We start from the raw sequence: 14,569 nt of genomic DNA on the forward strand, positions 1-14,569 counted from the left end.
CTTTCAATTTTTCCACTCTCCAATCTATCCTCCACATAGCCAGCTTCCTGAAACAATAATCTGATCAAGTCATGCCTTCAGTGCAAAAAAAGTCTAACCTGCTTATGATGGAATTCAAGGCTCACCATGGTTACAGCCTAAACCAATCTTTCCAGCTTCAGTTCAGTACCAGTCTTATTCTCTTGTTAACTATTGCATTAGACTATTTGCTTTTTTCCAAATGCCATGCCTTTTATTTTCCACACTATTTCCAATCCTTTTTTATTTCTACTATGAATGGTGGGGTTTGTAAGCACAAGAATCTGGAGTATAGACCATTTTATCACCTTCAAATGAAATTTTCTTTCTAAAAAAAAGAGAAAAGGAGATGGGGGCAAGAGAAAAGAAGGAAGGACAAAGAAACACCGGCTGGGTCAAACTGCTTGCCATTCCTTAAATGTTTTGCATTTTCTCAGGCCTCCATATACTAACCCAACAGTTTGGAATGTCCTTTCCCCTTGCATACCTGGAATTGTGCATATCCATCTAGGCATTGCCTTGAATTCATGTATTTACTTATTTTCTTTCCCTTTCCTCTTTCAGGATAAAGACCATGTGTTACTTATCTTTGATTTTCTATTGCCTAGCACTGAAGCTGGCTCATAATGAGCAAACAAATATTTGTTGAATCAATCGATACATGTAATGGCCCTGATTTTCTAGGCTACCTCTAACAAGACAGATAGACAGATAGAGGAAGAGGAGGAACATGTTCAGATATGGCTTTTAGAATATGGTAATAATTCTGTTTCTTGGTCTAGGAGGTGGAACAGTGAAGTTCATTTTATTATAGTTCTTTTTTTTTATTCTACCATTTTTTGAACATACAGTATTCTACTCTTACTCCTCCACTCCCTTTCTCAAATATAATCAGATAAACAATCCATAATATATATTAAAGTTCTTTAAACACATATTTTTTCTTACTCTTTTATACATATGGTATATTTCACAATAAAAAATTATAAATCAATCAACTGAACACTACTAGCACAATAAACTGTAAGAGTACTTACCTCACTTTGTGGCTCCTGGATAACTTTATACAGAGATGAAACTAAAGAACTCTTGTCTTTCAAATTTGTGGCATAATTTGATAAAGATGTTTCTGGTAGTGTCTAAACAAATTTTAAAAAATAGATTTTATTTTTATGAAGTGTCCAGAATAAGCAAACCCATAAACAGAAAGGAGATAAGTTGTTGCCAGAGATTGGGGGAATTGGGAGTGACTAATAGGTATGGAATTTCTTTTTGGTGTGATGGAATTAGATGCTGGTGTTAGTTGCACAATATTGTGCCTATACCAAAAACCACTATACTTTCCCCCTAAAACAATGAATTTTATGTCATGTGAATTATATCTCAACAAAAAATATATTTAATTTTCTTATCATCAACAGGGATATAAATTAACATTAACATTTTTTTTAAAAGATTTTATTTATTTATTCGACAGAGAGAGAGACAGCCAGCGAGAGAGGGAACACAAGCAGGGGGAGTGGGAGAGGGAGAAGCAGGCTCATAGCAGAGGAGCCTGATGTGGGGCTTGATCCCATAGCGCCGGGATCACGCCCTGAGCCGAAGGCAGATGCTTAACTGCTGTGCCACCCAGACGCCCCTAACATTAACATTTTATCTTTGATCACAGGTTAGAAATAGGATACAAAACATGTGTAAAACCAGAGATACATTTTTTGTAGTATTATATAAGTTACAAACTCATTAGTGGTATTGATCCTACTTCTTAATAAACATGTTGTATAAGGATCGAATAATGTTTCAAACCTTAAAGCCACAGATCATCTATCAAAGTAACTCCTGAGTTACATATACTATTAAATTAGGCACTGGGGGCAAAGTTTATACTTCTCAGAACTAGAGAAACAGATAGCCACGCTACCAACAAACTAGTTTTCCTATTGCCGTTTAAAATATGGACAACTATTTACAGCTTGCCAGCACCATCCATTCAGAAAAGACATCATGACCAGAGAGGAATGGGAAGACATAAAACTCAAGTCAGACAGTTTTGGGTAAAAGTAATAGGGAAATCTGGAAATAACAAAAAAAAAAACCAAAATTAAAAACAAAGCATTTTCATTATAAGAAATGATAAAAACCTACCCTTCTAGAGTATATCCTTTTCTTAATATCTGTCTCCAAGTCATTATTTTTCTCATGAAAATTACTTTAATCAATGAACAAATATTAACCCTACGGTAGATATAATGTTTCAAGATATTGCTAACAGTCATTCCAGGATATACACTATTTCTACATGTTCCATCTCCTAGTATATCATAATTTAAAACAGTTATGGTTAGTGTATATAGGTGTACATGTGCATAAACAGACACAGAAAATTAAACAGCATAAATGTTTATACTAAGGATATATGATTCATTTTTACTTTGAGCTCCTTAAGGGCAAGAACTATCTTATCATCTTTCCATCCATGGTACTCAGCATAAGGCCTCATACTCAAACCTTTGCTGAAGGGATTTATGATAGATGAACAGAATAAGAAATAAACACAGCCACTGTTTACACTTCAGTAGATTCTTTAAAAATAGGTCACATTTCATCTTAAGATATATAATTGAATAGATTCTTTTTTTAAGTCAATAAGATAGCTTTGTTTACCAGAATGGTAAGTAAATGTGAACTATCTGGAAACCTTCCACCATTCTCCAGAGTAAAAAGAAATTTCACTGCAACTGCTTACATAAAGAGGGGATTAGGGCATTCTTCAATATTTCAAAAGCATGTAACAAAAGATCTCCAGGCAACATTTCATTTCCGTTATTTGATCAAGAGTAACCTAATACTAGGGGAATTTATATAAAAGGGAATAACAGTCAAATAAACAACAGATTTTTAACTCCCTGAATGGAAATGAACCTGACTTATATATAAAATACACTATTACATGTGTGTGTGTGTCTAACTATAAAATTCTAAACTAAGCTAACTGAAATATAAATCTTAAAAAAATGATTAGTGAATAGAAAGATTATTATATTACATATACTATCTAGGCTAAAACTGAAACCTTCATTAAAAATGTGAATTACAGGGGAGCCTGGGTGGCTCAGTTGGTTAAGCGTCTGCCTTCGGCTTAGGTCATGATCCCAGGGTCCTGGGATCAAGCCCCGGGATGGGCTCCCCGCTCAGTGGGAAGCCTGCTTCTCCCTCTCCTCCCTGTTCGTGCTCTCTGTCACTATCTCTGTCTCTCTCTCTCACATAAATAAATAACTTTTTAAAAAATGTGAATTACAATTTTCACTTTATGTACCAATTAACCCTCATGAGATAAAATATTTTCTGTGAAACAGCTGAAGGCAAAAGAGTAGCTCTTCTCTGAAAAGACAAACCCCAGAAAATACCCCGGGCCTAGGACTGAGAGGAAGCGTCTTCTAAAAATTAGTGCACAATTCTGAGAGGAAGTGTCTTCTAAAAATTAGTGCACAATTCTGTCATTATTTCATTTTGTAAATGAAATAACTGAGAGGAAGCGTCTTCTAAAAATTAGTGCACAATTCTGTCATTATTTCATTTTGTAAATGTGGCAAAAGCCATTTTTGACTATAGAAGGGGAGAAAATATAATTGCTGTGTTTATGAACAGTGCTTTGAAAAACTTAAGATCTAACAGAGACTGGGGCGCCTGGGTGGCGCAGTCGTTAAGCATCTGCCTTCGGCTCAGGGCACGATCCCGGCGTTCTGGGATCGAGCCCCACATCGGGCTGCTCTGCTGGGAGCCTGCTTCTTCCTCTCCCACTCCCCCTGCTTGTGTGCTTGTGTTCCCTCTCTCACTGGCTGTCTCTGTCAAATAAATAAATAAAATCTTTAAAAAAAAAAATCTAACAGAGCCTAATGGATTTAAATACTATTACAGCAAACCTTTACATTGTCTTGCACTGTACTAGTTCAAAGGTACTGGCCTTCTTAAATACCAGCTAAGCTTTCTCACTTTTCAAAAGGCAGAACTGGAGACAAAAAAAATAAAAATAAAAAAAAATAATGGGAACTTAGTCTTGGCAAAATTTGAAGAAGACAGATGCTTCATACCAAAGTATCATTTGGCAGATGGTTTTTTAAAAATGTAAGGAGGTGATATGGGTTGGGTGGAAGAGAAGAGAATTAATGAAGACAGACGGATGGAGAACCAATAAATAAAACAACTCTATTCAACATTATACATAGATTAGATTTTAAGATTCGGTGATTACCAGAAAATTGAAAAAATTAGGAGTCTAGAAATCTGCTAGATAAGTCTACACATAACATTAAGAAAAACACAATACAATCTGAAAGTTAATACTTTACAAATAAATCTTCGAAAAGATAGAAACTGAGGGGTGCCTGGGTGGCTCAGTAGGTTGAACGGCCAGTTCTTGGTTTCAGCTCATGTTATGATCTCAGGGTCCTGGGATTGACTTCCTCATCCAGCTCTGCACTCCAGCGGAGTCTGCTTGAGAGATTCCCTCCCTCTCTCTCTCTCTCTCTCTGTCCCCCTCTGCCCCTCCCCCCACTCATGCACGTGGGCACTCTCTCTCTCTCTCTCTCAAATGAATGAATAAATAAAATCTAGGGGCACCTGGGTGGTTGGCTGAGCATCCAACTCTCAGTTCGGCTCAGGTCATGATCTCAGGGTCCTGGAGTCTAGCCCCCAACGGGCTCCCAGCTCAGCAGGGAGTCTGCTTCTCTCCCTCTCCTTTTCCCTCTGCCCCCCCATTCATGCTCACTCTCTAACACACATAAATAAATCTTGAAAAAAATCTTGAAAAAAAAGATAGAAACTGAACTATTAATGTAATCTTAAAATAATGAAGTCTCAAGTCTAATCACTTTGTTGGTACATGAAGAGAATACTAATGGGGGCCCATAGCTAGAGTAGATATGAATAGTTTTTCCAAAGGCAAAAAAAAAAATTGCACAAAGCAAAACTGTGTTGTCTTCGTGCAGTTGTGAGCATGGTGAATGAAGTTACAGGGTTGGGAGTTCAGACTGCGACACAGAACAATGTAGAACTAAAATCATCTTCACAGACCACCCACTTCACTCTTTCTGATGAGGATATTGAAACCTAAATAAGTTACTGTGATTTTTCCAACATCATAAAGCCACCTAGCAGAATAATTATGATTACACCAAAGGGTTTTTGAGTCCCTATGTGCTTGTACTGCTTTGTCAATCTGATCTTACAGCCCTAATAGCACCATGGTTATCAAATTAAACAACCAAACAGAGGCTTCCCCCACCCCCTTCTCTCCCTCAATCTCTCTCTCTCTCTCTCTCTCTCTCTCTCTCTCTCTCTATATATATATATATATATATATGCATGCATCCAAGCATCCCTTCTTAAATATTTTAACCAAAACATGCAACTAACATCACAAATCATTTCAAAAGACAAGATATTCTAATTTTAAAAGTACTTAAAAGATATGTTCTCAAGCACATTCCTATCTTCTATTACCTTTAATATCCTGCTGATTTTGCCTGATAAGCTTAATCTCTTTATCAAACATAAACAGAGCTGAATTCAACACACATTAACACAATTCAGAATAACACTCAAAATAATTTTCAGGAATGTTTACCAAATTAAACAAGGAATAGAAAATATCTTCTCTTTAATTAGCTATAATGTCAACTTGACAATAATTTAAAACATTAAGTATATTAAATTGACTGAAAATTGGGTAAACTTAGGGGTGCCTGGGTGGCTTGGTCAGTTAAGCATCTGCCTTGGGCTTGGGTCATGATCCCAGGACCCTGGGATCAGCCCTGGGATGGGCTCCCTGCTCAGCAGGAAGCCTGCTTCTCCCTTTGCCCCTCCCCCCAGATCATGCTCTCTCTCTTGGGCTCTCCCTCTCAAATAAATAAAAAAAAAAAATATATATATATATNAAATAAAATATTTTTAAAAAAGAAAGAAAATTGGGTAAATTTAATCTTGGGGGGCTAGAGGAAAATTAAATTTAATTCATGGGATCCAGGATTTCACTCCCCTTCTCCCAATGGAATAGTTTCTTTATCCTTGAATTCAACTTATAAAAATTTTGATAAAATAGTGCTACCCACATAATATGTGTTATACTGCTAAAATATTATTTAGATAATATTTTATTCACATCCTAGTTTCTTTAAGTTGAAGATGGTATTTAGAAAACAAGCTGGGTGCATGGCGTACTCATTACTACCAGGGTGTCATTGTTCCTTGGCCCCCCCAGTGAATAAAGCTGGGAAATATATGGATGCATTTATGTATGGTTTTACATCTATAACTTTATCATATACATATTATTTAGATCCATGAGTTCATACTGATTCTTTCAATTCTAATCTAACACCTTAGTGTTCTTTCTTGCCTTTCCTCATTTCATGTTTCTAATTCCTTTCTCAGACACAGAGAAACCTAACTTCCATTATCCTCCATGTATTTACTTATTTACTCAAAGTAACCAACCCACCAATGTAACCACTCTGGCTGAGTCTTCTGCATGTCACCTCTGCAATCCTCTGCCCAACTACCCACCTCCTCAAACACTAGGGCATACTTTGCCCATACTCCTTACTATACTGCCTGCTTACCCTTCACTGCTACACTTGCTAGGGTACTACATATCCAAGCCAGGACAGAAAGGAATAAACAAACAGACAGGAAGGTAAGGGAATACGTCATGATTTTCAATTATTTGCCTTAACAGCTGACCCTTCCCCCATTCTTTAACACGCCCCCCTTCCACAACTCCCATACTAAAAAATGGCTAAATGGCTGGCTATATTTGTTTTTGCAAATTTGACTTTACTATTAAACTTAACAATGCCCTAGAAGTAGTACTCAACTCTTAAACTTGACTATTTCCATCAAACTGTCAAAAAAATCTTGATGGGGTGCCTGGGTGGCTCAATCAGTTAAGTGTCTGCCTTTGGCTCAGGTCATGGTCCCAGAGTCCTGGGATCGAGCCCCATGTCCAGCTCCTTGCTCAGCAGGGAGTCTGCTTCTCCCTCTGCTCCTCTCCCCTTTTGTGCTTTCTCTCTCTCGAATAGATAAATATTTTTTAAAAAATCATGATATAATGAACCACATTAAACACTCCTGAAGCAAAAAAAAAAAAAAAAACTTAAAAACACCTTGAACACTTACAAAAACAACATATGCAGAATGTTTAATCAAATTATTAAAATATGTAGAAGGCACTATATAGTGCAATTTTATAAGATTTTACATCACTTTATGATGACTTAGGGGATCTGTAGAAGGATACTCAACTCATGACTATAATAACTGACGAAGTGAAAATCTGCCCAGCCATTTGTCAGGATGAGATAATAATGACTGATAAGGCCAGCTGCAAAATTAACAGGAAACATTGCTTCTCCAAGGACACACTGCAGCTGAGGTTTCATAACAACTTCCCTATTTTGAGAGACTAACTGTATTCTTATTCACTGAGAAGCCTTGTTATCTACAATCACAGATATCAAAAACTTGGCTGTATAAACATGTATCAGTAAGAAAGAAACATCCCACTCTTGCATGGAGGATCTAAGTCACCTTGACACAGAGAAGCAGGCTTGATTTCCAAACAAGGTGCAGAGGCAGAGCTTCAGATAAGGGGTTTCTGAGCACAACATTCCTCATAGATGTTAACTTTGTAGTTTCCAAGACAACATGACTTTGGGTCCACTTTGAAGTCCACACCAGATTTTGACTCCATTACACAGAGCTCTGCTTTGTTTTGAGCCCATAAAAATACTGCTTCATTTAAATTTCATCTAAACTTCACCTTTCCTCCAAATCCTATAATTTTACCTTTTCCTCTGTTTGGTGAGATGCCCATATAGTGCCTGTTGTGTAGTCTCCCTCTTTGAAACAAGCCAATAAGTCTGACTCTGTCAGACTGTATATTTGTCCCCGAAAGTCATGGGCTGATTAGGCTGTACAAAAAAAGTGACAGTTGCAGCCTAAACCCTTCATTCCTATGGTTCATGATCATGAAGTTCACATAATTATGTGTAACAAGAGCCAGAGGACAAGGAGAAGGTAATTAACTGGTTAAAGGATACAGTTTTAGGGGCCCCTGAGTGGCTCAGTTGGTTGAGGGTTTTTGATTCTTGATATTGGCTCAGTCATGATCTCAGGGTTGTAAAATAGAGCTCCCTGTCAGTCTCTGCACCGGGCATGGAGCCTGCTTAAGGTTCTCTCTCTCCTTCCCTTTCCCTCGACACCCCCGCCCCCCGCAAAAAAAAAGAACACAATTTTAGCTAGTTTAGAGAAAAGTTCATTAAGAAAAGAAAACAAAAGTTAGCCAGTTAAAGAAGGATCCACTGGTAGAAAGGTGGGCAAATATCTTCCCATCTTCTCCCCATTGTTTATCATACCCACTCCCATTGCGCTCCAAATTGGGAGAAACATTTCAACGCTGAATCTTTAAAGGCTGGAGAGGGTAACATTAACATTCAGAAACCTTAACCATTCTTTGTGGGGTTGCTATGAAAAGGAAAAAACAAACTTTTAACCACTTGGGAGAAAAAAGGATTTATTTCCTGGTAAGAATCACTATGTGCAAATAATTCCCTATCAAGATTTGTTGGAACATATTTCTGCTTCCATATACACATAGCCTTTCAGTCATAAAAAATAAAAATTATAAAAAGTAAAATAAAATTTTAAAAAGAGCCACTGGGATTTAAACCCCAAATAAAACTTCTTTGTAATATAATTATTATATTGAAACAGTAAATATTACCTTAAATTCTGACAACCATTCCTCCACAGCCCCTTTCTCTGAAGTGAACATCTTTCCACATCTGTTCTAGACCCTCGACCTGAAAGATAACATAGAAAAATGTTAAAATTTTGAGTACATTTTATAGTCAGATTACTATGAATAGAACTAATCCTATAAAATTTAGCTACTTCTTATTTGTGAAATTAAAGCAGTTTCAAACATAAATTACTAGGCTCATTTCAAAACAATGTGCACAAACAAGGATCCAAACACAAGAGTTTTAATAGAAGTATAAATATCATAACATAATGAAATTGGCCCTGCAATTTTCATTCAGCTTTTAGGAATGCCAGCTGCAAAACATACTGAACACTTTCCCCTAGTTTCAATGAAATAATTCCAAAATACCATGCATCTTAAGAAAATTGCAGAAAATACTTTAAAACTGTAAAAATATAAAAAGACACACTACAAAATTGACTTTATAGAAAGCATTTAAGTAATTCAATTTGCTTATATTTTGATTCTTTACAAGCTATTTAGACAAGCCACTTGGTTCCCTGAAAGCTTAATACTTACAAAATAAGAGTAAAAGTGGTAATATTCAAGATAATGATCATATTCAACAACAGTTATTCAGAAGACTGGGATTTAGTTAAGTAAAAATAAGGGGGAAAGGAAGCTAAAGAAAATGCAAAACAAATTTACTTCAAGCAAAATTTTTGTGAACATACAATGTAGTTTTCTTCATCCATCTGTATGAGAGTAGACCTAAAAACTGTTTCTTGAAGGAAAACCTTAGCTCTATCGGATTTCCTAACCTCCTAACTGAGGCACAAATCCTGCATTAAGCTTCTTAATTTTCATCAGCATTATATTGTACTAGAAAGAGAGGCATAATTGCCAGAAGCAGAATCCTGATTCTATTACTTATTTGTAGTATAACCTTGGGCAACTCTTTAACCTTACTTTTTTCATCTGTGAAATACAGATATCCACAGCACCTATTTGCAAGGGGTTATTGTGAGGATTAAATTAAAAAATGCAAATAAAAGCGCTTATTACAGTACCTGGTAATAAAGTTTTATTATTATTGAAGAATATCAATGCATATAGCCTCTGCTCAGCTGTCTATCAAAGTGTACAGATATGCCTTAATGAACAACACAGGTTCTTGCCAAAGAATATACTCTGAAGTTTCTATTGTCTAATTCCCATTAAAAACATGGTTAAAAAAATAAAGAAAAAGATAAAACCATGGTTAAGAAAAATATGTGTAAACACACACACACATATTCATTAAGAATTGAGAAATATGCATGTTATCTTTTTAGCATAAAAAATAGCCCATTTATTTTTTAATCCAAATTTTATCCTTGGGTCAAGTCAAACTATCAAAAACCACAGATGTGTACCATACTACTGATTTTATAGAACTGTCCATTCAAATAAACTGGGCTTTGGAATTGTGTCCCAAATGTTACCGAAAATCCTGCTAGATCACATGTATCATCTTTAAAGTCCAAAAGAGGAGAAAATTCACATCTTCAGTTTTCACCACCAGAAAAAAACTCTCCTTTAGAGTAACTGGTTTGCTTTTACATATGGATACTGTGACTCTCATAACTGATTCTCTTTGCTCTGATTGTAATAAATTGGGAGTCACAGTTTCTGCCCTAAATCTATACACAAAAAAGCAGGCCTGAATTTACCCTTTTTCTTGTTTCATATTATACTCTTATTTTCTTTCTGCCTGGATCTACTTTTTTTTTTATTAGAGAGAGAGAGAGCATGAGTTGTGCGGGTTAAGGGGGTTAGAGACGGAGGGAGAGGGAGAGGGACAGACTCCCAGGTCAAGCGGAGCCTGATGTAAGGCTCAATCCCAGGACCCTGAGATCATGACCTGAGCCAAAGTCAAGCACTTAACCAACTGAGCCACCCAGGCGCCCCTGGATCTACTTACTTTTATCTTGTCACAATATACTTACTTGTGAAGCAAAATGAAGCAAAGTAAATATAAATGCAAATAAGGGGTTTTTTAAATTTATCCAATGTTTATTCTAGTAGGACAGAAAACGATTACAAATAAAACCATGCTACATCAAATTACAGAGAATTGGGTGGAGGTAAAATTTTTACAAAAATTCAAAATAACTCCCTAGTTAAAATTAAGACTAATTTTGAAAGGTTAAAAGGAATCAAGAGGGATTTGCAAAGGATCGAGAGTAGTCAAAGCATCTTGAAGAACAACAGAGCTACAGGATTTGAACTTCTGAATATCAAGGTTTACTAGAAACTAAACATCATAGTAGTTAAGCGAGTGTGGTATTATCATAAGGGCCAAAAAAAAAAAAAAACAATGGAACTGAGTAGCCAGAAACAGACTTACATATATATTAGTCACCTGATTTATGACAAAACTGACACCATAATTCAGTAGGGAAAGAACAGTCTTTAAATTAAATGATGCTAAGTCAATGGACAGTGACATGGGGTAGAAGGTGGGGAGAGAATCATGACGTACTAGTTCATACCATGTGCAAAAATCAGTTCCATGGATCCATAGATTTAAGTGAAAAAGGTTAAACATAAAGCATTTGGAAGAAAACATAAGAGAATACCTTCATAACTTTGGAGTAGGCAAAGTTTTCTTCAACAAGAGGCACAAAAGCACCAATCATAAGACAGTTAAAAAAAATAAATTGGACTCCATTAAAAGTAAGTAAGAACTTCTGTCAACAGATGAATGGATAAAGAAAATGTAGCACACAACGGAATATTATTCAGCCTTAAAAAGAAGGCAATTCTTGGGGCACCTGGGTGGCGCAGTTGTTGGGCGTCTGCCTTCGGCTCAGGGCGTGATCCCAGCGTTCTGGGATCGAGCCCCACATCAGGCTTCTCCACCAGGAGCCTGCTTCTTCCTCCCCCACTCCCCCTGCTTGTGTTCCCTCTCTCGCTGGCTGTCTCTCTCTCTCTGTGTCAAATAAATAAATAAAATCTTTTTTAAAAAAAAGGCAATTCTGCCATTTGTGACAACATGGATGAATGTGGAGGACATTATGCTAAGTGAAATAAGCCAGACACAGAAAGACAAATACTACAAGATCTCACTTATGTGTAGAATCTAAGAGTCAAACTCATAGTTAACAGAGAGTAAAAGGATGGTTTCCGGGGGCTGGGAGGTGGGGGCAATGGGGAGATGTTGGTCAAAAGGTATAAACTTTCAGTCATAAGATGAATAAGTTCTGGATATCTAATGTACATACAGCATGGTAAGTACAGTTGAAAACATACTTGAAATTTGCTGAGAGAGTAGATCTTAAGTGTTCTCACCACACACACACACACACACACACACACACACAAAGATAACTATGTAAGGTGATGTATATATTAATGAGCTTGATTGTGGCATATAAAACCATCATTTATGTCTTAAATATATACAACTTTGATTTGTCAATCATACCTCAATAAAGCTGGGGGGAGGGAAAGAACTTCTATTCATCAAAAGTTACCTCTAAGAGAATGAAAAGACAAAGCCACAGGGTCAGAAAAGATATTTGCATTTCATATATATGACAAGAGCTTCATATCCAAAACATATATAGAACTCAAATTAGTAAGAAAAAGGGAGATAATCCCAATAGGAAAAACAAGCATATCACTTACCCAAATGGAAACCTAACATATGAAAGGTGTTCAACTTTGTTAGTCAATTAAAACCCACAATAAAATATCACACACACACACACACACACACACACACACTTGCAAGTGTGCCTGGAATGAATGGCAAATAACACCAACCATTGAAAAAGGTACGGAGCAAACAGAATATTCATACAAGCTGGTGTGGATATAAACTGGTACAATATCTTGGAAAATGCTTTGGCAATATCTTCTAAACTTGAACACATTCATGTTCCATAGACCAAGCAATTCCACCCATAAAAAATATACCATAGAGAAATGTGGATATATGTTTTCTGAAAAATGTGCTTAAGAATTTCCAAAGCAGCAGGTTTTGTAAATAGTTAAAAAGTAGGAACAAAACAAATGTTCACTAGGAGTAGAATGGATAAATTATGGTATACCATACATGGAGTTCTATACAACAATGACAATAAACAAACTATAATTATATCAATATCACAATGTTGGGGGAAAGGAGGCAGAAAAATAGTGCATACTCTATAATGACATTTGCATATACTTCAATAACAGGCAAAACTAATCAATTGTGTTAAAAGTTAGGACACCAGTTGCCCTTGAGGGAGTTACTTTTTGGGTTCTAGTAATATTCTGTTTCTTGATGAAGGGGCCGGTTACACAGGTGTATTCATTTGGTGAAAATTCATCAAACTCCACACTGATTTGTCCATTTTTCTGTGTGTATATTATACACGAGTAACACCAGACAGCCCCAGGCCTCTTTTCTTCCGCTTGACAGAGATCATATGGGAGCACTTACCTGCATAGCTGAGTTAATCTGAATACTCACTTGTTTAGCATGCGTTCAAGCTCAAATAAAATTGCCCCCGGCCTATACCTCTTTGCCTTCTGCAGAGCTCAAAAGAGAGGCTTAAAATTACCTCCCTACCTTGAAACTTTCACAGCCTCACCACCATTAAATGTTTCTGGTCTACCAAGACCAAAGTCATCATTCCCTTCATCCCGGATCTCTGTTTATGCTGGGCACCACAAGAAACTACAGCTCCCAGGTGACAGTAAGCCCTCACACACTAATCTTCATAACTCTTGCACACTCTCTGTTTTACGCCTATCTCCTATCCCATCCTAATTCTGGAAGGAGGTTTTTTCACTGTGCCTTCTGAAACTGACAATCTATTAGTAGCAAAATCCTCTATGTCCTCAACAACTCTCTGAATGTCTCTTTCTTCTTGTCCTAATATGAAAACCAGTTCTTCTCTGAAGACACTGTTTTCCCTGCGATCTTCTCAGAGTGACTGCTTTTCCTCACATAGCCCTGGAAGAAACCACTGGGCCTGGAGGTAAAGTAAGCGTCCTCCTTCCTCCTTATTATGATTTCAAATCATTCTCCCTCTCTCGTCAAACCATCCACTCAACGTTGCTTTGAAACTCATGTAGCTGTCATCTATCAATCAAATCCCCCACCACCTCCCCTTCATTTCTAAATGACTTTAGCTCTGGCTCACCGTCCCTCTTTCAAACTACTCCTATTTAAATTCTTGGTGATTGGGGGGCGCCTGGGTGGCACAGCGGTTAAGTGTCTGCCTTCGGCTCAGGGCGTGATCCCGGCGTTATGGGATCGAGCCCCACATCAGGCTCCTCCGATGTGAGCCTGCTTCTTCCTCTCCCACTCCCCCTGCTTGTGTTCCCTCTCTCGCTGGCTGTCTCTATCTCTGTCGAATAAATAAATAAAATCTTAATAAATAAATAAATAAATAAATAAATTCTTGGTGATTGGGGTGCCTGGGTGGCACAGCTGGTTAAGTGTCCAACTCCTGGTTTGGCTGGGGTCATGATCTCAGCGTTGTGAGATCTAGCCCTGAGTTGGGTCCTGTGCTCAGTGAGGAGTCTGCTTGAGTTTCTCTCTCCTTCTCCCTCTGCCCCTTCTGCTTGTGCTCTCTCTCTTTCTTTCCCATAAATTAATAAATAGTAATTTAAATTCTTGGTGGTTATTTCTTTACACCCTGAACTCTTCTTAAAAATCTCTTCCAACCACATTGTCTTCTTCCCTTCCTCAGCTACTCGGGCCTATGATCATGACCAAGACCAGCTATTCTCAAACACTTGGTCAGG

The 14,569-nt window shown here is 37.2% G+C and overlaps 1 protein-coding gene across 3 annotated transcripts in view; it reads right to left on the reverse strand.

The window, feature by feature from the left end:
* The window catches only part of FAM126A (family with sequence similarity 126 member A), a 97,787-nt gene that overhangs the window by 43,740 nt on the left and 39,478 nt on the right, over positions 1–14,569 (reverse strand). For all 3 annotated transcript variants that reach the window (XM_019801871.2, XM_034669117.1, XM_034669130.1), the window contains 2 exons: positions 8,801–8,879; positions 1,056–1,157 (listed from right to left, as the gene is read on the reverse strand). In XM_019801871.2, coding sequence (XP_019657430.1) covers positions 1,056–1,157; positions 8,801–8,851 — 153 coding nt within the window. In that variant the 5' untranslated portion in view covers positions 8,852–8,879. The remainder of the gene's footprint in view (positions 1–1,055; positions 1,158–8,800; positions 8,880–14,569) is intronic.

Source organism: Ailuropoda melanoleuca, chromosome 1 (genome assembly GCF_002007445.2).
Source record: "Ailuropoda melanoleuca isolate Jingjing chromosome 1, ASM200744v2, whole genome shotgun sequence".
Classification (NCBI taxonomy): Eukaryota; Metazoa; Chordata; class Mammalia; order Carnivora; family Ursidae; genus Ailuropoda; species Ailuropoda melanoleuca.